This window comes from Leptinotarsa decemlineata, unplaced genomic scaffold (assembly GCF_025532065.1).
Source record: "Leptinotarsa decemlineata unplaced genomic scaffold, Ldec_3_MD MMD2_tig00026330_RagTag_RagTag, whole genome shotgun sequence".
Lineage (NCBI taxonomy): Eukaryota > Metazoa > Arthropoda > Insecta > Coleoptera > Chrysomelidae > Leptinotarsa > Leptinotarsa decemlineata.
This window is the reverse complement of record NW_027412690.1, coordinates 9,740,428-9,765,582: the sequence shown is the minus strand read 5'-3', so window position 1 is coordinate 9,765,582 and position 25,155 is coordinate 9,740,428. Positions and strand designations below refer to the sequence as shown.

The window sequence follows — 25,155 nt, the reverse complement described above, 5'->3', positions numbered from 1 at the left end:
TTAAAATGGGCACCAATATGTCTTTACACAATCCTGTCGCTAGAATTGCAAAGGCTGCTTCTCAAAAGCTTGGAACACTGTTCCGAATCAGAAAATCGTACAAATCTCAGTAACTTTTGATGCTTCATAAAGCTGAGATCAGGTTGGAGATTTGTCTGTCTTCTATAGTTACTTTCACGTGAAGTGTTTAAGTGACTTGGCACATTTGATTCCACCAAGAGCGGTACATATCAAAAATACGCAACGGACTGTGGCTGCTCATCGTTTTGAGGTTCAGCTCAGGACACCTCGAACTTCACTGTTCAAGAACTCTTTCATTTTAAGAACTGGAATAAACTTCCTGAGAACGTTTTTCCAAAACGGATTTAATCTCCAGCGATTCAAATCCAATGTTAATCGCTACTTTTACACAGGCACCGCTATTAGAGAGCTTAAAGATTTTCTGTAGTACTCGTGTTTTGTCCAAAAAAAATCCCTCCGCATGTTAACAGTCTCCACGATAGGGATAGGAATGAATATGCCTAAGAAAGATTATGCATTTTCAGTTAGACTACAAGACCTTACAAATATATGTGACGCAGGAATAACTACAATATATAAAGGAATGATGGCATGTATTGATAATGGCTGTAACAAAAATATATTTACAGATTTCAAAAGTGCTTTTGATATAATTGAAAATGCATACAATGTGAATAGTGACATTATCTTAAATATGAAAGAGATAGTACGTAATTAAATTCGATTTTACTGGGACACGGAAATATAGAAGGAATTGATCAGGAAACAATTTTAGGATTCACACTGAATATCCTAAGATACCTTGGTACTGGAAAGTGCCAGCCATGAATAGACGACACATAACAACCATCATTAGACAAAAAACTGGTCATTGCATGAATATTATTCCAGGTACGGGTGAGTGATAAGGCCTAATTGCGAATGTGAGAAACCGGAAAATGCAAATATATTTTCTTTGAATGACCCATCAATATTATCCCTGAGTACAATATTTACTAAAATCTAATAGGAACCGAAATATCATCAGTCCTAGCCATGTGTAAGGTCCTAAGATATCTGAATGTGAGAATCAGGAGAATATTGAACAAATATATGTTTTGTGCTATTTGTCATGAATCCCTCAGTACACAGAAGAATAAAGCAAAAAAAACAGGTAAGATTGATAGGATTAAAAGACCAAAAAAACGGACGCAGGGTTGCATAACGCAAGAAAACTTGCGTCCATGGACGAAGCTTCTGTTCCATGATGACAACTATGAAAGAGAAGGGGTGATTAATGTAGTATTCAGTATTATCAATTGTAAATCTTAACGGTAAATAATTTCGGGTGCATACGATCAGCAGAGCTTCAAAAGTTATTTTAATAATCAGTTGCAATACCATGGATGATACTAAAACGGTTTGGTGCGGAAACTTGTCAGATCAGGTTACTGAGGAATTACTTTATGAACTTTTTCTACAAGCTGGTCCACTGGAAAGAGTGAAAATACCGACGGATAAAGAAGGAAGAAAATCAAATTTTGCGTTCATTACTTTCAAACATGAACAATCTGTGAACTATGTTCTTCAGCTTTTAAAAGGCATAAGACTCTTTGATAAGCTCCTGAATGTCAAGCCAAGAAATGGAAACTCGCAAAACAGACCACTCGACAGAAATGCGGGACAGCCTGACTTTCAAAACAATAAAATCAATCATCTAAGGCTGGGGTGTTCACCTAGGTTTGATCATTCGCCAAATAGATTTGCAGATAACAGACTAAACTATAGTGGTAATAACAGTTTCCACGATATGGATGACAAACATCATAATCAAGAAATCCACAGAGATATGCAGTATGATCATAACCTTCACAGAAGTCATCATGGGAAAGAAGACCAACATTATGATCAAGAAATCAAAAGGGATATGCAATATGAAAGAAACATGCACAGAAGTCATCATGATAGGGAAGATCAACACTATGAGCAAGATGATAATAGAGATAAACATTACGATCGGGACATTCGTAGAAATCATTATGTACAGGGTAGAAGAAATCATTCGGACACCCCTTATCGACGAAATAACTACAGTGAAGGAAGAAATAATTTTAACAGCAGACATGGCAGAAAACTTGGCAGATTTTAAAATATTTCAGTTTTTCATAAATTTCACTCACCATCTCTTCAACTCCAACAGAAGATAGTTGGAAACTTTCGGAACATGTATGGTAATAAAAATTTATGAAGTATTTGGCTTGGGTTCTAAAATATTTTACTCAAAAAAATCTATTCAGGGAACAAGCGAAATATAGAACAATCCATTACAAGTATCTGAAACAATGTGTTAACTAATTTTAAATCAATTAAAAATATTCTAGTGAGAATGGAACTGAATTATTAAATGATTTCAATAATAAGTGAAGTTTCAAATAAAGGGAAATTAATAATTGATATTTCAAACTACATTACTTCATGCTGCTATTGTTTACTCTGTTTTCTAATTGCAAAACCGACTCATTTATGTACGCCTATGGAACAGCTACTTGAGAGTTATTCATAACTCTGCTGTCTAAGAAAGTAGACTGTAGTAACCACAATCGTCTTCAGTTGATAACTGGCTAGTTACCACCAGTAATTGTTTGGTACTTGTATTTGCAATATTTTTAACGTTTCATCCTTTTTTTCTCATACACGTCAAATCTGCAAACACTTATTAGACAATGAAGTTCCAAATCCTTGACATTCAAAAAAGTGAAACATTCTTCAAGAAAGATGATGCTGTGATTTAAAGTTTATTTAAAACCATCATTAGTAGAATGATTTTACGGTTGTTGCTATTTTAGTAGCAGTTCTTCTCTCGATCTATGTGGATGATCTAACATATGTTGATACGGTAGGTAGTTTCGCATGATATGCTGATGACGCAACTATCGCCTGGAACTCGAAAAAGTGTGTTGAGGAAGATATTGAAAAAGTATTCAATTAGTGTGAATCGAATTGACTTTCGTTTAATGCTAAAAATAAATAATTTACTGACATTCTAGTGCTCCTTTCAGAATTTGCCAATTCAAGAATCAACTCAAATTCGATGAACATTTAACAAAATTTTTAAGTTTTCTTCTGATTGATATGCAGTTAATATCGATAGAATTAGGGTATTATGATCTTGAAATCTTTGAAGATTCCTTTTGATATGTTCACTATTTTAATCTGTTAATTTTGTTATTAGGATTTCTATACGGCTATACGTATGCAATTATTTGTGGTCGCATTGTTTTTTTACTTCATTTGACATTGTATACCATATTGTATCACTTATTTTTTGTAATCATGAATTATTTCATGTAAAATAAAGTATATTATCATCATTATATTTCAAATATTTTGCCCAAAGAGATGAAATGACAAGTATCAACTGGACGGGTAATCAAAATGCATTAAAATGTTAGGAATTGCATGTTAAAAGGTAAGACCTTGATACTCATTATCTTCCTAAGCTGGCTTACGGAAAAACCCATTTACAAAATTTCTTGTAAATAATCTCGATGAAAAATTGTGGAAGGATTTAGAAGTAAAATGTATTTCGTATTATTTAGTCTATATTATAAACAAAATAGATATAAAACCTAACTAATATCAGAAACAGATTCTTCAGGAATATTTAATTTCCTACAATAGTAGACAAGCCAGACAATTTTACTTACAACATATCAAAGGAAAAAAATTGGCGTTTTGGAATTACATTGTACAGTATTCTCACCAACGAAATGAAATTGAAAACTCTTCTCAAAATAAATAAGTGAATTACTTTGTCCGTCATTCCTAGTACTATAATTCCAATATTACAATAAATCAACTCAAAACACTTTTTAAATACGAAAGACTACTCCATCCACTAACATAACTTGATTGTCGTCAGTCATTCTTTGGATAGCGGCATTCATTTCTCCCTGAGTAAAAGGTGACCTACTATCCATATTGACAGACTCCCTAATTCTACTCAGACTGAGGGACTCTGATCTATTTTCCACGAAGGCACGTTGCAAACTTGTTTTGAATGATAATAACCTGCAATAAAATAAATATATAGAAAATAATTCATGCCAAAAATGGAAACGTAAAACATACCTTTCCTCTGAAATCTCATTTGGACTATCATCGACCTCCATGCTTTCACTTTCCTCCTGAGAATGTCCATTGATATTACTGTCAAGCCCATTAGTGGCGGGTTGTTCTGTTGGTATTTCTTCATCGATTCTTGGGACAGTCGATCCACTTTGGACTGAACTTTGAGTAAGGATTACTTCTTCTTCCGAGTCACCTACTTCTGATCTCTAAAAAATAAAATTTGTTGAACATCAGTAGTTGTATGCAAAAACAGAAACCATAATACATGAAATACAGTAAATAAGAATACACACCACTCTTGTTCTCTTTGGTCTTTGTTCTTCTTCATCATCCGAATGCTCTTCGTCCCTCTTCTTTCGTTTCTTCTCTTTTTCAAGTATTTTTTTGAAGTAGGCATACCGAATCAATTCTATGGCAGCGTGAGCATCTTCTTCTGTGACTGTTCTAGACATTCTAGCTTTGGCATGAGCAGTGGAGAGACGTATCATTGTTTCTAGTGTACGAGGAGTAACAGGTTGTGTCTAAAAATGGAAGAACCAAAAAAATACATCAAGAAGATCGAAAATACACCCAGGTAATTGTTGTATGATGAATTCTTGAGATAGCGATGAGATTCTAACCAACCAGTCACTGATTGATCTGATATTACAGCTAAATATACAGTAAAATTATTGATGAAGTTACAAGTTGCCTTAAAGAAGTGATTTCAAGAATTATAATTTGAATTAACCAAAACTAAGGTATCCAACTCAGAAAGGAGCAAAAAATGAAGAAATTAAAGTAGTAGTCATGCGAGTTCTTCAAATGAGCTTGATACATTACATATGAAAACTTGTATTACCAACCCTGGCTATGTCATTGTCCAACATCTCTTGGGACCTCAATCTGGAATATTCATCGGCAATAATCTCGGAGGCTGCTTCTGTGAGGACAGGCTTCAATATCTTGACAAAATGTATGTACTTTCTCATAAATTCTACGCTCAAGATTTTATCTGTTCGTCTACGGGTGTTACCATGAAGTAACGCATCATATTTTTCATAAACAGGCGTTTCCTTGTCTCCGTCCATATCCTCTGGATTCAAGGTACTCCACTTATCGACACTAGAACCCATAGGCAGTACCGCACCATCTTGTTCTAGAGGGTTTCTGAAAGTACAAGACCGTGTACAAACTTTTGGATTAACAGATTAGATTAGAAATTATAAATTTCCAATAAATGTAGTGCATGAACCTGGACACGTGTTTCGCTATACAATAGCTTCCTCAAGCGTAAACGCGTGTCAGTCTACATTGGAATTACGAAAAGAAATGTAGGTACCCGTCTCTCTAAACACAAGATAAATTGTTGACTCGGACAAACCGACAAATCATCTGTAGCTGAACAACTTCTGAACAGAGAAGGCAAACAGATTATCTCATTTGAAAATACAGTAATACTCGATAAAAATCAAAAACACACGGATAATTTCAACAGAAAAGAAGAGGCAATGAACATTAATAAAATATGGCTACCTGTCCTCAATTGTACACAAACAAGGTCAGGTAATCCATTAAAAAGATTAAGAGAAACCAAGCTGCGCCCACTAATAATATAGAACCGTAGTTACACCGTTTGGAACAACGGGAACAAAAAATCGGGCACTGCGACCATTACCACATCGCCGCTGATAGTGTATACCGCAGTAGTAGACGAAACGCCAGGCATAAAAACCTGTAGACCTCGGCCAAAAAACTCGGAAAATAGCTTATACAGAGTTATCTCCGGCCTTGAAAGTTTACATTCTTTGAATTTAGGTAATTATGCAGTGAGTATATGTACTCAGTCCAGTTGAAAAATTCATTGATGTGAACTCCCAGAAATAGTAGTAGTAGTAGTATATTTGGTGCTAATACAAAGTTTACACAAGTCATAACAGATATTGCTTATCTATAAATACAAAATATAAAATATTCAGATAACTTGAATGGTTAAATGGACAATTACTATAGATATACATACATTTGTGCAAATAAAACAAACTAACTATGAAATAGAAATATAAAACAAGTTAAAATATATATGATTAAGTGGTATTACATGTCTCGAAAACCATCACTAAAATATTCATCTAAGGAATAAAAAGCTTTTTTAATTAAAAAATGTTTGATTCTGTATTTGAACTGTTAAAATATGTATCTAAACAGATGATGTACAAAAACGAATCTACGTTCCCAGAAAGCTGGCTTGATAAGTGTCAAGGGAAACGAATAAAACTGAAGGGTCTTACTTATTTATGACCATGTTTATTTAGGATAATGATTGTGCATTCCTACGTGCGCCGTAATCTTATATTAATGGATTTTAACAATGCCCTCGAATAGGTCTGGGGTGTGAAGATAAAAATATGATAAGAATATAACTAGTCAGTCGTTCTTATGTGTCTAAAGTAGAAGCACTGAAATATACTCTAGTGTTCTCCTATTAATTGTGTTTTATTCAACCACTGATGAACTGTGTAATAATTCAATATGAACTCCTTCAAAGGTAGATTTTTGATATTTTGGGGAAGCGAATTATACATTTTTGGAGCATAATAATTTACGCCAGTTCTGGTTCTGTTGACTATGGTTCTGGAGATACAGATTTGAATTATTTCGAGTGTTATAACTGTGGATTGCATCATGTGTAGTATAACCTCTTATATGTTTTTTAACATGTAGCAGGCATTGCAATATATATAATGATGGAAGTGTAAGTATTTTATTATTTATGAAGCTACTTCTACAGTCTTGCCTGTAAGAAAGGTTATCAAGAATCCTAATTGCTCTTCTCTGGATGCCAAATAAATCTGATGAATTGGGCACATGGCCCCAGACAAGTACTGAATACGATATGTGAGATTGAATAATCCCATGGAAAGCTGTTTTCAGAACTGGTATTGATACCGCTTTTTGTAAGTTCCTCAGGAGATAAGTATTTTTGGATATTTTGACTATAAGTCTATCAATATTTACATTCCAAGTCAATTTGGGGTCAATGTATACACCTAGAAACCTAACATATTCAGGGTTACTGATATCTGGAACTTCGCGCAACGAAAAAATGACTGTTTGGCTCTTATCTTCATTAAGTTTAAGATTATTTACGGCAAACCACTCACTGACATTTGTCAGAGTATCCTAGAATGTGGTACGCAAAGTATCAATATTATTTCCAGAAATTGATACAGTTGTATCATCAGCAAACAACACGAAGTTAGCACTTGTGTCACTAAATCTTATATCATTGAAGTAAATCAAGAAAAGGATCGGTCCCAATATCGACCCCTGGGGAACTCCATCCATACTCAATAGGAAGTAAGCTAGTAAATTTGCCATTCAAGTAAACAGCTTGCTGTCTGTCGTCCAGATAGGACTTCATCAGTTTAAGACTGCCTGTAGATATTTAAAGTGAACAAAAACCAATTTATTACAAATTATCTGTTAATAAAAATATAACACCCACCTGTATCTATGCATCCTTACAACATGATCAGAAATTTTCAGATCATTGTCTTCATCGACTGAATCCAGCATCACAAAAAGACAGTCGAAACGAGAAAGTAGAGAGTCTTGAAGGCCTATATTTTCCATTGGAGTTTTATATTGATTATACTGAAATGAAGAATGTCAAGCACAAGTTTTTAATGATTTCATTGTAACAAAAGTGCCGTCTGAATCATCATTTTTACTTAATTGAAGAACACTTGAACAACATAAGTTCTTTGTTAACGTCAACTTTTACCTCCATTATTTAGTTTCCTTAATTAAGTGTAGCTTACGTATTGTTTGTCAATATTAGCATATTTCTATTGTATTATGATCATCAATGCACACAGCAAAAGTCAGTTTTTAGAAGGTCAGTTCTCACTTATAAAATAAAAGGTACTGATTTTTTTATCACTAAGTAAAGTTCCAAATCAATATATGAAATATACTAATGTTTACATTAATACAGGTACTGTTGAAAACTAAATGAAGGTATTTTTTAAATATTCATGATAAAACAGCCCAAACAGGAAGTGAAACAAACCCAGGTAAATGGTACCACCCACACTTATAAATGAGAGAGTTTGACTGGATCAGTCTAGTTCTAAACTCCAGACATCACTAAAAGATGGAGAATTGAGACTTTTGTCGAAAAGTTGTGAGAATAATCCTAGTGAGGATCAAAAACACACCCCTTCCCTCTCATGTGAACCTACGACTTTATAGGTAAATGTGGCAGATACCCGACGGAAAAACAACAACTAACCCAGCTAACACTGCGCAGAAAGCTGAAGTAAAACCATCGGCACCTGTGCAACGTATTCCTTTTGGAATACGTTCTATACATGAAAAGAATATATTAAATTTCATTCAGTCGGGAAGACAACTGATTTCAGGTTACTTGCCTCTCATCATCACCGGGAAAGTCATTTCAGACACAGTGAACCGTCTGAGTATCCAGAACAAACAACATTAATTCCAGTTAGTCATAAACTCTATCTGCAGTTGATTCAGTAGAATGTTCACTGCGCCACCTGCAGACAAAGACCGGAAACAACTCCACAAAAACATACTCCGGGGTGGTAGTCAGAATAATGAAGATATTCCGGAGAGGTGCATTTGACGTGCCCAAGTTCAGGCGAAAGACATCCTACCCCTTGCCTTTCATGTGAATCTTCAACTTTGTAGGTACGTGTGGCAGATACCCGGCGATAGAACAACTAACCCAGCTAACGCCGCACAGAAAGCTGAAGAAAAACCATCAGGCATTTGCAACAAATTTGGAAAATTCAGGTGCCTGATGGTTTTACTTCAGCTTTCTGTGCGGCATTAGCTGGGTTAGTTGTTATTTTTCCGTCGGGTATCTGCCACATGTACCTACAAAGTCGTAGGTCCACATGAGAGGAAGGAGTAAGGTGTTTTCCACCTGAACTTGGACGTTTCACATGCACCTCGGTTTTAAAGGCCTGCCCGCTACTGACGAGAGGCAAGTACCCCGAAACCATTCTATCTATTGTCGTACTGACCAAATTAAATTAATTACTGCTTTTCATATATAGAAAGTTACATGTGACGAATAGTCCAAATGGAAGACATTGCACAGGTGCCTGATGGTGATGGTAATAAACCTGTATCAGACTGGAATATTAGTGAGCCTTATTTTCGCCACCTCCAACATGACAATCATTTATAATTGATAATAGTCAACAAATCTATCAATCTTTTTTTTTCTGAAAACCCTGTCTTAAGTGTTAAAACAACATTACCTTTCCGTAAACGGGATTTGCTGCTGCTAAAACTGAACACCTAGCATTCAAACTGGCATGTATACCAGCCTTGGCAATGGTTACTCTTCCTTGTTCCATAACTTCGTGTATGGCAGTCCTATCGATGTCGCTCATCTTGTCGAATTCATCAATACAAACTACCCCTCTATCAGCTAGAACCATGGCACCGGCCTCCAACTGCCTTTCGCCTGTTTCCTGATCCGTAGTCACAGCTGCTGTCAAACCGACACCAGAAGAACCCCTCCCGGTAGTAGGTATTGCCCGCGGAGCAGTACATAAGACATATCGAAGAAGTTGAGACTTGGCAACACTGGGATCTCCAATCAGAAGAACATTGATATCTCCTCGAAGTCTAGTTCCATTGGGAAGTACTTTTTCCACACCACCAAGAAGAAGACAGAGAATAGCTTTCTTTATGTACTCATGGCCGTGTATCGAGGGTGCCAGGGATTTTGATAATAACTCAAAAATGTTTTTACTGGATTTTGCAAGACTCTTGCAACGAGCAACATCTTCTCTGGAAATTGAAGGACTGGCTTCTTTACTGAGTTGAGAAACGTTGTTTGCAATCACTATGGTTCTGAAATGGTAGGTTGGGGAATTTAAATAATCCATCTGGAAGTTACGTATACATACAACTGAATTCACGAAGAAAAAACAATTCCTATCATATTAATAATAATTTTTATTTCATGCTATTAATGACCACGTTTACAAGGCATCTTGGTGGATTCATAATGACTGATACTTTTAAAACTATGATGTTGACACCTTAGATAATTTTAAAAAGGCTTTTTACTTCTTGCTGTGTAGTTGTCCGTATTATACTTTGGAAGAATTTTATGCGGATAACTTTTAATTAAATTATTTTCTTTATTGCTAAGGATTTTGAACTCAATTCTCCTTCATACAATGTGCCAGAACCCTTTGTTTTACTTGTTTTCTTGTTTCATATATGTTGACTAATTGTAGCTTTCAGTATTTAGAAAAATGAGAAATGAAACCAAATGAAGAGCCTTGGGGCAAGTGTCTTAAGGCGAAACATTGATGTATACCAGTGAGGATGACAGTGTTCCATGTAAGTGCAATTTGTTACCATTCATTTAAAGTAGAACTCATGTGAATGATATCTGATTTTTATTCCACAACGAATGTTTGAAATACAAACTGAGTAGAGAAAAGTATCTTCTGTATAATTCAGTGTTCATATAGAAATATTTGTTTCGAAAGAATTTTTTTCTTTCGTGTAATTCAATGTTTATATGAAAGTAGCTGTTTTAGGAGGACCCTCTTTCAGTTTGTGTCTGAATGTTACTTCTTTGCATGATCTACACATCCATGTATAGAGTTACTTATTTTCAAATTGATTACTTCCTTCCTTTCTTTGGAAGATTCCCTCATCCTTTTTTGTATCAAGATGGAGTAGTAGAAAGCCAAAAACTTTCTTTCCCAAAAATTAATCACTCCTAAAAATATAACCCCTTCAATTGAAACTTTATATGTTTTTTACCACTTTTATTTGAAACTAACGTTACTGCAGGTTCGTCCATAAGGACATTTTCAAACATATATTTTAAACTGAAAATATATAAAACCACTGTAGGTAATAACAGAGGTACTTAGCTTAATTGAGTAGCTGAATTTTGTTTATCTGTGACAATGTGGATACGCTAATTTAAAAACCGATGAGTAAACTAGATGGATTTGATAATTTAACACGTTGCACCCACAATTTTTCTACTTATGAATTTCCAAAACTCCAGATTTCTCCAACTTGTCCACTTTATCTTTGGCAGAAAAAACAATGTGGGAGTGGCATTCACACCACTTGGCAGGTTATCTGATTTTCTTCTCAATGCCGAAGATGAAATGAACAAGTTGGAGAAATCTGGAGAAGTGTCTGGAGTTTATAAGCTTAAATGTCTGGAGTGTAATAGTGCTTGTGTGGGACAATGTGGTCGAAATGTGGCCAAAACGTTAGTACAGCAGTGATGTTCAGACATGTACTCCAAAAAAAGGATTATTTTGATGAAGTTGAAGTTTGGTGTTCAAATTGAACAATAATTTTAGCCTATGAAATGAGATAAAAAATGAAAATTTTGCTTGAGCCCAGCTACCAAATAATATTATCTTGATATCTGCTCATTACTTCATATTGTGTATTTCTCCTTGTTTATGAAAACCTACTTTCATGACCGTACAATCATAAATTCAATACTTACTTGAATGTACCATTTGTATAATTTCCTTGTTTATTGGGCAGCGATCTAAAATTACCAACAACCTGTATACGATCGCCGGGTTTGCAGCAATCTACCAGATCGTTATCACATATAATATCTATAGAACGGGGAAGCTGACCTGCAGGGGCTTTCTCGGGCATTTCTTGTATCGAAATGGTTTGATGATCCTTGTAAGTTGATAAACCAAATTCTGTTTCGAGAGGATTTCCCTCATCATCCTAACGTGAAGAAAAATAAGTCACGAATAGATTAAATGAAATGAGCAACTAACTTTGGTAGGATAAACAGCAACGGAAGGTACAGCTTCCAAGGAAGTCAGGTCAGTATACTTTCTTTCCATTATTTTACCATTGGCTGGGCAATAATGCACGCTACGAACTACTTTTGGGTGAATCAATGAGCCTATAAAACAAACCAATAAGATGAATGTTGATTCATAGGGACGTAAAAAGTCCCCTTCTAACTTTTGAACAGGACTAGATAACAAAGTTGAACAGAATTTACATTAAAAGGCATCAGGAATTTTTAATGAAATCTGCAAAGAATAAATATAAATTTAGAAACACTTTTATTCAAAAACTCACACTAGTTTATGGATTTTTTTTGGCATGGAGCACCTCTTCTTCAAACAGGATGGTTTGAAAGTAACTGAAAGACAATTATCTGGAGCTATTAAGAGGCAGATTTGGTACCTTAGAATGGCCTGTTAGTTTTCCTGATAAGATGCCCTTATATTTTTATGGTTTTTTGTGAAATCTAAAATATATGTGACACAACCACAGTCCATTCCAGAACTCATAGAATGAGAGATGCTTGCAATGAAATCATCCCAAAAACATTCAATAAGTTGAGAAATTAATGTGTGAACAAACTCTTTGTCAGGAAGTGGGTGGTAATCATTTCAGACACTCATTGGAGTGAAATGGAGTAGGTACTAAATAAAATTTTCATTAAAATTATATTCATTGGTTATTTGCACATCTTAAAAACATCATAAAACTGTTAATTTTTTCTGAACAGCAGGTCTGGTTTCGAAAAATACACCTGTCATAGATAGAGAATTGAAAGACCTATCAAGAGATGTATGTGATGACACTATTGTTATTGAAAAGTGCTAAAAACGATGCCTGTTTACATAAATTTTGTTCTAACTTGAAATCTCGTTACGTTAAAAAAAAATTGAGGGGAATTTTTTACATCCACACTGTAAATAGAGTTTTACTATACATTTTGTAACTATGCCCTCTACACAAACTAAATTTCCCAGGTAAGCACAGTTCAAAGAACGGGGTGTTACATGATTCTTTCCAAAACTGCCTTCAAATGCAACAAAAAAATCCACATCAGATTTCGAATAGTCCGTTTGTACAGTCATTACAAAATCTTTGAGAGCTTTCTGAAATGCCACTTGTTCTTCGAAGGCATTTTTAAGAAGGGACTGAGCCCTGGCCGGATTTTTTCTGCGCAAATCATTAATGTTGACCACAAGCCGATGACTTTTATCTGCTATCATGTTTTTAACCATTTGTGTATATTTTCCTTGGTCTTCCTGAAAAAAGTGAAGGAACATTATTGTAGTCAAGTGAAAAGAATACTTTTTGTTCTTTTACCTCATCGTCAAGAAAATCAAGGTATTCTCTATGTAAATCCCTAAGACGTTGATCAATATCTTGACTCTCCATTATTTCACTTTTCCTAAAATCGAAAAAGAAAAACAACCTCACAACAACCTTCTTAGTTTTAGTAATTTTGGCGCGAAATGATGAAATCTTCTTCTTTCAATTTTTAACAGTAAGTAGGCACAACGAGAGATCAAGACCACAGAAGAGAAAACGATAGTTGTTAGGAAAAAATGTTTTGGCTTCGATTTCTCCAGCCTCAAACAAAAAATATGGAAATTTGCCGAAGAGAACAATTAATTTCAAATTATACTTTTGCAAAAATGTGTGAATTATTCACAGAAATTATTTTCAGATAGAAACTGAAAAACACTCTTTCAAAACAAATATTTTCTTACTACTTTTAAGTTTCTCATACTCTTTTTTGAAGATAGAAACGTATGAGTTTGAACTTTCAATCACAAATGAAATAGAAAATACTGTCTGATGAATTTGATTCTGCAAAATGGAAACCTCACGTGAATATTATTTACATGGAGTTTGAAAAACTCTATCATGCTCGGTCAAAACCAAGTCAGTTATTGAAATTTGGTAGGCAGTATTTTTTCATTTAATTTTGAAGTGAACTGACCATACTGTTCTCTAACAGTTTTAAATTCAGATAGATACAAACCCAAAATATGTCAATTGTCATTAGAGTGCATGATTTGTTCATCATTGTGTAGTAAAACAAGTTATGAGTGACCCAGTGTCTAGTTTCCTAAATTGATATTTATTTAAATACCAATACTACGAAAGCGTAGAAGTTATACATGTAAATTCACAGTTACAACTATAAATTGACAAATTCACACCTACAACTGTGGATTTACACTTACTGTAAATTATAGTCAGCGTCTTTAGACAAGTTCTTCGCATGTACACTTTGTACTAGACACAATAGATGTCAGCACGTTACATTTATTGCAAATTCTCTGATTGATTCGGCCCTTACTTATGAAGATCCATAGTAATTTTATAAACTAAATCTTACAATTTGATCTCCACAAAAATTTGTGGAATCAGTGTAGTTTATAATATTGCAAATTCATTCAGTATATGGTTGTTGATGAAACAAAAACTAACATAACCTATATAGCCGAAATTAGATTCAACTAGTACAACAAGAACTTAGAAAACACATCACGAATTGAAATTCGTTAATTGAATATAACCACGGTTAGATTAGGCTAGAGGTTAGATTTTTGGAAAAGAACTTACAGAAAAATACTTTTGAAACAAATACTTTCATGTGAATATTGAATTATACAAAAACATATGAATTACAGAAAATAATATTGATTAATTTCACTAGTTCGGACTTCCATTGTCTACTATATAAAATGATTTGAAATCCCTGAAACAAGTAAAAAAGAATAATTAAAAAGAATAGTTGAAAATAACAATTATATTAAGCAACAATAAACCTGAAATGAAATGATAGTGAAATAACCTACAAGTAAAAATATAATAATTGAATAAATAAAAATTAAAGGAATGAAAAAAGAAAATAATAAAAAAATTAAAAAGTGTAGAGATTCCAAGTCACGTTAGTTCACGACGTTTCGATTGTTGGTATCTACAATCGTCTTCGGGTGATGACTGGACTGATTCCTCCAAAAGATGACTATTTTATAGGTCGTTGAAATACTTTCACTTTCTCTACTTTCCATTTTCCGCTTCACTGATTCCGTGAGAGATGACCGCTTTGGCGGGAGTTGGTCATTTTTCGTTTGATGATGGGTTTCCATATGTTTCGTATATCTACGCTGGCCTGGCTGAATACGTTGTTGGACAACATGTATGCGGCTTCCTTAAATTTTCTCCTGAACCAATGTTCCTCTCTGTGCAAGATCTCAGCTTGGGACCACTCGATGTTGTGTTGATGAGTCCAAACATGGTCTGCTATTCCTGATTTGCTGGTTTCTCCTCGCTGTGTGTGCTTCTTGTGCTCGGCAATGCGAACATTCAATGGCCTCTTAGTTTCACCAATAAAGGATTTTCCGCACTCACAGGGTATCCGGTAAATGCAATTCTTGGAATCGCAGTCCGCGTTTGGGGGCCTGGTTTTCGTGAGGCTGCTACGGATAGTGTTACCGGATCTGAAACAGGTTCTAATGTTTTACTTGGAACCAATTCTTCTTATCCTCTCCGATAATCCTCTGATGTAGGGAAGTGCAAGCACTTTTTAATTATTCTTTTTTACTTGTTTCAGGGATTTCAAATCATTTTATATAGTAGACAATGGAAGTCCGAACTAGTGAAATTCATCACGAAACATTGTCAATCACCTTCAAACATAATATTAATTATTGTTATCCTTCTAAGCTTACTGTGACCTCAGTTGACGTCTGAAGAAGCAGTGCACCTTTTGGCCGGATAGCTCCAGTTATTCAGGCCACTACACGAAAAAAAGAAGTCATTCCAAAATATTTACTTAATATTTGATTATACGAAATTTGTCTTATTCCATTGTTATTTTGGGATTGACTTGATTGATAATGGCGTTGAAATTAAATATTTCACTGAAAATTTGTGATTTTCAGAATTCGTATTTTATATTACACCCTTGGAAATAGACATAACACCTCACCCTTCCTGATAATTTCACGTCTATGCCTATCTTCGCATCCGGCTTAGTCATCAAAAATGATAAGATTAGAAATTGAAATATTCCTAAGTAAAAAATGGAGCAAATCACTGTAAATTTAGATGACACCAAACACAAAGTTAAAGTAATTGGACCAGTGAGTGAACTTTTTTTTTGCGTGATAGATGTTGCCACTATTTTGGGATATTCAAATAATGAACAAGGTGAATTCTATAAACTTCTGAAATATGAACAAAAAAAATATTTCAAGGAGTTGAGATTACTAACTAATAATTCTTCAGAAAAGCAACTTTCTCTCCATAATGCTGATGAAGAAGATAAATACATATCAGAATTTGGTTTGGTATCATTGAAGGAGGTTAGTGGTATACCAATTAATGTTCTTACTGAAATTTTACTGGCTATAAAGAATTATACTATAGAGAAGTTAATGAAATCACTGGAAATTAAAAACCATGAAATTGAAGAAGTGAAAGAATGTGTTGTTAAAGCAGAACAATCTGAAAAAAAAGCATTGCGTAGATCTTTACGGTTGAGGGATAAAGTTGTACAGGAACGAATACGCTCAAAAACGCAATATGTGTATATAAGTACTTCAAAATCATACGCGAATCAAAACAGATACAAAGTAGGAGGTGTTGAATGTTATGAAAATCTAAAAAGTAGATTGTGTCAATATAACGGAAGAAGCGCAGTAGGAGATGACTGGTATTACTGTAAGTTTCTGGAAGTGGCAAATTTCAGATCATTCGAACAGCGTTTCTGGGATGTTATGCATGAGTTTAGAGATGATGCCGATCTAGCAAGTAATAAAAAAGTGAAAGAAATGATAAACATGTACTATCCAGATTTGGAAAAAGTATTTGATTTGGTAGCTCAGCATTACGACTCTGAGATTGACTTTTTGAATGAAAGTATGGGCCTATTCATTGACAATTTGAACATTGACTCAACTAGTGCTTTTATACCAGTCCCTTGCATATTTGAAGAGGAAAAAATATGTTTGAAAAATGAAACAAGGAAAACTATAGCTGATAAAGAGCTGAAAGAAGAACTATTGAAAGTTATTAAAAACTCTGGTAAAAAATCTTTGAGGCGATTGGAAATATTTGAACCAATTGAAAAGAAATATCTATTTAAGAGAAGGCGAGCCTGGCAGCTGCTGAAGTCACTCAAAGATGATGATATCATAAAATCAATGACAATACGTTACTAGATTGCTAGAATTGCCCTTGGAAAATTCATCATCATATACATTATATGAGGTCGGGTGAAAAAATAAGGGAAATTTTTATTTTTTTTTAATATATATTTGTTATCAATTTCTATTTTGTCCCCTTCTTATTTGTTTAAACAGACCCCATACACTAAATTAGGCCATATTTAATATTATTATTATTATATATATGTATATTTATATAATATTTTAATTATATTTTTTTCTATATTATCAATTAGGTATGCACATATATCTACCTATTATTTTATATTGTAACATACTAATAAAATTTTATACAGTTTTATCTCGGTGCTGGTTATAGGTGGTATTTTAATTTCATTTCATATTTACATTTCCTTATCAATAAAAAAAACTATTACTATCCTCTTATCGAAATAATTTTGGTTCATAACTGGTCAGCTAGAGGTATTAATGATGGTCATGTTAATATTTAAGTCAAAAATATAAGAATTATTCACATCATAGACGGTGTATTAATAAATAATCATAACATTAGACAGTATACATATAATACAGGAAAAATTGAACATGATATTTGGAATATGTGAGCAACGATTTTGAAGTTTTTGGTGAAAATTATAGCTGTATGAAATTCAAACAATGATAATAGATAGATGTAAAACAACCGGGGAATAATGAAATAGAATAAATAAATGTCATTATTTTTGAATACCAAATACAGTGTGAAAACAATTCTAGGGGCACTTAATTTCACCTTTGGTGGGACAAGACATGAAAGAATATTCGTAATTGATGAAGAAATTATAGAGTAAGAATGATTAAACATTTTTTGACATATTTTTTGAACATATCTATCTAAAATACTTAATTCCCCACATCTAAAATAAAGCTATAGCTAGAAAGATAGAATAATTGAATGTATGCTTGTAGAGCTTCGTCTATTTTGACTTACTGTATCATATTATAGTAGTGCTTATACACTTGAATATAGATAGACATTGTTGACATTAAATTTCAATGGAACTTCAATGGGGCGTAGTGGTGGTTAACGAAACCCCTGGCCGGATAATGCTGACAGCTTAGGACTTGAAAGACAAGAAGAAGAATGGAAGGTACATATAACCTTACTATCTTGTAGGGTTTGTTTTGGTTATAATTTTAAATCATTTTACCAATTTAAGTTTTAATTAGTTTTAATGAGATGGCTCCAGTTTCTCCTGTACTTAAAAAGAAAACTTGGGCTGATGTGAATAAAACTCGAAAAGAAGAGAAGAAAAAACGAAAGGAAAAAAGCCTGTTGAAAAAAGTTTTGAATACAAAAATATCTAATGAAACTGTCAGTGACAGTAAGATAAAATCGGAAGTTACAGTAGAATCGAAAGAATTATCAACACTTTCGATAGCAGTTCCAGGATCAATTTTAGAGAACGCCCAGTCTCTGGAACTGCGCACCTATTTGGCTGGTCAAATTGCTAGGGCGGCTTGCATATTCCAAGTTGATGAAATTGTCGTATTTGATGATTATGGCGATGTGGCTTCTGCTAAGAAGTCTACTTTGGAAAACGATGCAGGTACAGTATCTGCTCGTCATTCTTGTATTCAACTAGGTAGAATACTTCAATACCTGGAATGCCCTCAATATCTGAGGAAGCATTTTTTTCCAATTCATAAAGATTTGAAATTCTGTGGTATTCTGAATCCCTTGAATGCACCTCATCATTTGGGTCCAAGTGAAGAGTTCTCATTTAGGTAAAAATCAATTTTATCTTAATTTTTGTAAGTTGTTGATTGTGAAGGGTTCTTTCATATATACAGTGCTAGTCAAAAGTCCCCTCCCCCCCTCGTATCTTTTGAACGGGTATACTTCTAATAATGAAATTTGGAGGGTGGAAATAAACGGATGTAGGCTTCTTAACTGGTCATAACAGGTGACACAATAGTCATAAATGACGTCACAAGGCCACTATGACCAAAAATTTTAAAGGGGACCCTATGGCAAGTGACAGCTCGTTTGAAAGGTATTGAAAATACCTATTCAGCCATACCAATTTTGTTTGGGTTTCGGCTGATTTTGATTGATAAATTGAAGAAATACGAAAATTATAGTTTCGCATTTAATTAATAAAGATTTAAGAACCAGTTCTTATAATAAGTGTTCAAAATGTGCTCCATCTACTTCCTGGCAGTAATGCATCCTATTGCTAAACTCTTGTCGTACTCGTCCCAGTGTGTCAGCGGAAATTGCCCTACATTCTTCAACAATTCGTTGTTTCAGAATGGCAATACTGTCAGGTGCTGTAGCGTAAACCTTAGATTTCAAGTACCCCCATAGAAAAAAATCTAATGGTGTAAGGTCCGGTGACCGAGCTGGCCATTCGATCGAACCTCGTCGTCCAATCCATCTACCACGATATTCTTCATCTAGGTAACGTCTTACTGCACCGTAATAGTGTGCAGGAGCACCATCTTGTTGAAACGTTATTTCCAAGTTGTCGAATTCATCTGGATTATCTTCTAGAATTTCAAGAATTAACGCCTCAATATCAGTTTGTAACATCTCCAGATACAATTCACCGGTTAAGTTAGCATTGAGAAAAAGAGGCCCAACTATGTGGTTTCCCAAAATACCTGCCCAAACATTTACTTTTTCTGGAAATTGAGTATGTTTTTCACGAAAGATGTGAGGATTTGTGTCACTCCAATACCTCACATTTTGAGTGTTAACATTTCCATTCAGAAAGAAAGTACTTTCGTCACTAAAACAAATTGTCTGTATGTAGCCTGGTTGTTGGTTCATTTTATCGGACATAGTTTCACAGAATTCTAGTCTTCGGTCGGGGTCATCATCTGAAAGTTGGTGCACCATTTTTAATTTGTATGGATGAAATTTGTTTTTAGCCAACACCCTATGTACTGTCCTTTGACTGACTTCACAGATAGACGCAACTTGGGCTGTGGAAGAAGTAGGGTTCACTACCATTTCTCCAAGTATGTCAATTTTTTTGTCATCACTAATTGTTGGTCGACCAGATCGTTTGGCATCTTGAACACTACCTGATGCTTCAAACTTCCGAAGAAGCTCCCTCAAATAAACCCTCGATATAGGGCGATCGGGGTACCTCTCATTAAACAGTCGTTCCGCTGCATGGAAATTGTTTCTACATTCACCAATTATTAAGATAGCTGCTACTTTGTCGGCTACAGTACGTACCATTTTGCCTATGTAAACACTTAAAAGTCTCGTTAAACAATAGCTTAGGTAAATTTTCAAGGTATAAACACTTTTGACAAGTAGATAATTCAAACACGTCAACCTTTTTGACAATGAACCAGAGGCGTACTTTAAAATCTTTATTAATTAAATGCGAAACAATAATTTTCGTATTTCTTCAATTTATCAATCAAAATCAGCCGAAACCCAAACAAAATTGGTATGACTGAATAGGTATTTTCAATACCTTTCAAACGAGCTGTCACTTGCCATAGGGTCCCATTTAAAATTTTTAGTCACAGTGGCCTTGTGACGTCATTTATGACTATTGCGTCACCTGTTATGACCAGTTAAGAAGCCTACATCCGTTTATTTCCACCCTCCAAATTTCATTATTATAAGTATACCCGTTCCAAAGATACGAGGGGGGGAGGGGACTTTTGACTAGCACTGTATATATATATATTTTATTTCAATTGGTAATTTGCTTCCAGGGAAGGAGTTGTAATGAATAAACCTACCAAAACTGGCCAAGGTTCATACATCAATATTGGCTTGTCAAAGGAAGTACATGTTGACAAATTGTTAACTGCTGGAATAAGGTGCACGGTAAAATTGTTGCCACAGAATGAACAATCTAAAAAACGGAAAGGGGTTGTAGTATCGCCAACCACACCAAGAAGCGAGACTGGAGTATATTGGGGATATTCGGTCAGAATTGCATCTTCACTTTCTAAAGTGTTTTCACAATGTCCCTACAAAAATGGGTGAGTTAATCTACTTTTTTCAAAACGAGAATCTTCAATCGGAGCATATTTTTTGTGTTCCAGCTATGACCTATCGATAGGCACTTCAGATAAAGGATCCTCAGTAGATGAATTCAGCTGTCCTACTTTCAATCACATGCTGGTAGTGTTTGGTGGTTTGCAAGGTATTGAAGCAGCTTTGGAAAATGATGATATTCTCAATGTAGATGACCCCAAGCTGCTTTTTGATCATTACCTGAACACGCTTCCCGAACAAGGTTCTAAAACTATCCGAACGGAAGAAGCTGTTTTAGTGAGCTTGTCAGCTCTGAGACCTAAACTGAATCCTGCGAATAAACCTATCAAATTTGAAAAAGTAGATATCCTCGTTATGGATGCTGATGAACATAAGGAAATAATTGAAGGCAATAGTGCCAGAGACGACTGTGAAGACCCACTGAGTAGATTTGATTAAAAACAAATTATTTTCAATAAATGTAAATAATTTAATCTTTTTTCATTTTTGGCTCCAAAAATGTGAATACTTAATGAGTTGTATATACCGTTCCTATAATAATCACGATCCCATCACTGACACTAATTAAAGATTCAGTAATTCATGGAAGCTGTAAAGAAATAAGTTCAGTATAACATTTCGGAAAGTGAAAGCTCTCCTGTTGGATAAACCCTATTATATTTTACAAGAGTTTTATAAAGACACGTTCTAACTCAAGCTTGTTTTAATATTTTGTAAGATAGATTTTATATATTGTTGTAAGTATGACACATTCTAGTATAATGTCTGTATCAACTTATTGTTCCATTTCTGCTTTCTGTGTGTGTATATTACTTCTAATCAACCTCTGCATATCAGACACTTTGCCTTGACAATCGTTATAATATTCTGCTATCCCAAATATAACATATTGTTAGTGAATATGATATAAATGAATAAATTTGACAAGCACTGCTTGGTAATTCACAGAAGTCATGGATATTGTAATTCATAGCTTGGATAGGCCGAGCAGCGAGATCAAAAATTTGAACTAATTCTAAATTTAAGTTTGAAAGAAACCTAATGCCCCTTAGATGTAAGAAAGAAGAAACGAAAACTAATACAACATATTTGTATAAACTGTATTGGAAGTCTCACAAAGTGTTACCTAAATACATTATTGATTTGCACCAAGTACCAGCCATTTCCATCACATAACTTAATTCAATTACCAAATTTCATCATCACAGGATTTTTCAAAATTGAATAATTTATTTTGAAAAACCACTCAGTGGAATGTAAAATGCCTTCAAAGATCTGGTTGTCAAACTTTCTGATAATGATTGGTATTGAAGTGTTTCCACCATTAATTTTCTAAGCCTTCTCTTTAACAACTTTTTCAATTATCAAATAAGTTCATTGGATAGTGGGGAATTAACTAATCAAATAAAAACAGAACCTCAGCTTCCAGAAAAGTGAAAGTAATAATTGTATTCACCATTTGATTTGAAAGTTATCAATTTGCCTTTTCTGAAAGCATATTGTGACAAAAATTAATCTTGAATAAAACACCACTTTATTTTGAAATAGAACTTCCTTACATTACATACCACTGCAAAACTAGCAGGTATTGTAAATAATATAAAAAAATAATTTCCCAGCAACAACAATTAAAAAATCTTAGGTATTCAAACAAGTGATTCCTTGTATAGGAAATTGATTGATTAATCAAATAAAAACTGACTTTGAAATATCAACAGCAACAACTTTGATAAATGTTCTTGAGGAATGATTTTGTTAACAATTGAATTCTGATAAAACTTAACTTGAATCACATTGGCACAGACTTTAAACATTGCATTTGTGAATTGAGCTTTCGACTGTTTCTCTCAGACTTGCCATTACAGCTCTCTGGTCTACCGAATTTATTATTGCCGTCCCTGACACAATCATGTTCGCTCCTGCCTAAAACACAAGAATTGAGGTGTGTGTGTGTGTGTGTGTGGGTATATATGAATATATATATATACAGTAGACAAAAATATGTTCATCTAAGTTTTCTAAATATATCCTCTACTTTTAGGAATTTGGAGTTATATACAGTAGAGAGTTTCGATAAAGAACATACCTCTGCACAAGAAGTTATAGTATTGAGGCCAACTCCACCATCCACTTCTATATCTAATAAAGGATAATTACGTCGCAACCATTGTACTTTAGGCATCATTTCTCCCATGAATTTTTGTCCACCAAATCCAGGTTCGACAGTCATAACTAGTATCATGTCTGCGTGATCGATATATTGTCTTACAGCTTCTATACCTGTATCAGGTTTCAATGCTAATCCCACTTTCATTCCTGCTTCTCTAACTTTTCTACAAACTTTCAGCACATTCTGTAAAACTGGTTCTATATGAAACGTATATTGATTGACATTCGCATCAGCCATGGGTTCAATCCACTGAAATGAGAAGTATTACGTGAAAATTCAACTGGACTGCAATGAAGACTAACTTTTTCTGGATCTTGAACCATCATGTGTGTTTCAAAAAAGGCATTCTGTATTTTTTTTCTCAAGCATTTAACAACTGGGTGTCCAAATGTTAGGTTAGGAACAAAAGTACCATCCATAACGTCCAAATGGAGGTAATCCGCACCGTTGTCTATTAATTTTTGTGACTCTACATATAATTGTGACAAATCTGCGTTTAGAATTGACGGTCCAATTTTACATTTCAAAGATGATCTCTCCATTCTTGAGTTTTTCTTTTTTTACTAACCTACAAATAAAAAATCCCCCTGATTTCTTCTTCTTTTGTGTAGTTATCAACATAGTTCCTCTGAGACATCAACAGATGGTACTGTAAGGAAATGTTTGTTCATCCAGTGAATATTTTGAAGGTTCTGTTTATTTAATACATGAGTTTCAATGAATATATTGTGATATTACTGAATATTATACAATACTATTAATCAGATTTCATTTCCAATATGCAGGAGACTGGAATAAATGATTTGGTATTACTTGTATTTATAGAGAAATTCACACTTAACACCTATAAATCATGATAGGTGCCTATAGATAGCAAGTATTTCGCTTGTACATATATTTAAAAAAACATTTTTTCCGTTAACCAGATGTCGCACCCCTACGAACGACAACCCTCAGAAGTCAAAACTTGTGCGAGCTAAGGACTGATGAGGTCTTACCTTTCAACGTGATTCCTAATACGGGTTAGACGATAGCAAGTGAAAATCGATCGTTCAGTCTACGGTGTGAACCAACTACTCCCACATCGGTCGATTGAGAGTGAACAAAGCACCCACGTCAAACCGACCTACGAAATTGTACACTCCACAAATTCATTTAGTATGTAATTGATAATGATACAAAAATTAACCTGTAGGCTAACTTAGTTAAAGTTAGATTCAACTAAAACAACTAGAACCCGGGAAACATCAAGTATTATGAATCATTAGATGAGTACAGCTTTGGTTAGGGTAAATTAGAGGTTAGATTTCGTTTTCATTAACTGACATCTGTTATGCTGATGGCATAATGTGAATGTGGGGAGATTGCTGTTTGTAGACGCTTGTCTTGATTTACAGAAAATTTAAAAATTCACAATGTAACTGTGATTTTTTTCCATTATGGGTGTCAATGGCATACACTCAAATAACTTAACTTCAAAATCCAAATTTTGAAACTTATCTGAAATATTTCTCATTTATGGAGCTCTAAAAATCAAAATTGACTGGCAAAAATATGGATGTTGACAGCATTTGTCATGACCTCTGATTCATTTTTAGTCATTTAGATTGATAGGTCAAGGGCATTTTATCACTGTGAAAATCTGTAAAAGCGATAAGGGTAACATTCAACTTTTCCATCGTTTGTATGCGTTGAGGAAAATAACTGAAAAAATAATTGAAATACTGTTATTCTGAAAACCTATGAATTGAGGATCGACTTAAATAATTATCTACTGTTAACTGATATAGATAAAAGTATATATTGAGCAGTAAATTCAACTCTTACCGTTCGAACAAAAAGCTAGACGT

The 25,155-nt window shown here is 34.2% G+C and overlaps 3 protein-coding genes across 3 annotated transcripts; 1 reads left to right on the top strand and 2 right to left on the bottom strand.

Moving 5' to 3' along the window:
* Positions 1-1,485: 1,485 nt before the first annotated feature.
* Positions 1,486-16,037, bottom strand: Mcm3 (Minichromosome maintenance 3). Its single transcript, XM_023161775.2, has 11 exons — positions 15,923-16,037; positions 13,282-13,366; positions 12,899-13,220; positions 11,943-12,073; positions 11,651-11,889; positions 9,408-10,008; positions 7,619-7,767; positions 4,977-5,280; positions 4,425-4,652; positions 4,132-4,337; positions 1,486-4,071 (listed from the first exon to the last, which is right to left on the bottom strand). The coding sequence occupies exons 2-11, from the start codon at positions 13,351-13,353 to the stop codon at positions 3,873-3,875; spliced, it is 2,451 nt and encodes an 816-aa protein (XP_023017543.2). The 5' UTR covers positions 13,354-13,366; positions 15,923-16,037; the 3' UTR covers positions 1,486-3,872.
* A 2,222-nt stretch (positions 16,038-18,259) lies between these two features.
* On the top strand, positions 18,260-21,608 carry LOC111506652 (putative methyltransferase C9orf114). The gene is made up of 3 exons (XM_074183019.1): positions 18,260-18,890; positions 20,847-21,119; positions 21,183-21,608. The coding sequence occupies exons 1-3, from the start codon at positions 18,343-18,345 to the stop codon at positions 21,571-21,573; spliced, it is 1,212 nt and encodes a 403-aa protein (XP_074039120.1). The 5' UTR covers positions 18,260-18,342; the 3' UTR covers positions 21,574-21,608.
* A 1,044-nt stretch (positions 21,609-22,652) lies between these two features.
* Positions 22,653-23,906, bottom strand: Rpe (ribulose-phosphate 3-epimerase). The gene is made up of 3 exons (XM_023161777.2): positions 23,608-23,906; positions 23,222-23,554; positions 22,653-23,058 (listed from the first exon to the last, which is right to left on the bottom strand). The coding sequence occupies exons 1-3, from the start codon at positions 23,845-23,847 to the stop codon at positions 22,942-22,944; spliced, it is 690 nt and encodes a 229-aa protein (XP_023017545.1). The 5' UTR covers positions 23,848-23,906; the 3' UTR covers positions 22,653-22,941.
* Positions 23,907-25,155: the final 1,249 nt, after the last annotated feature.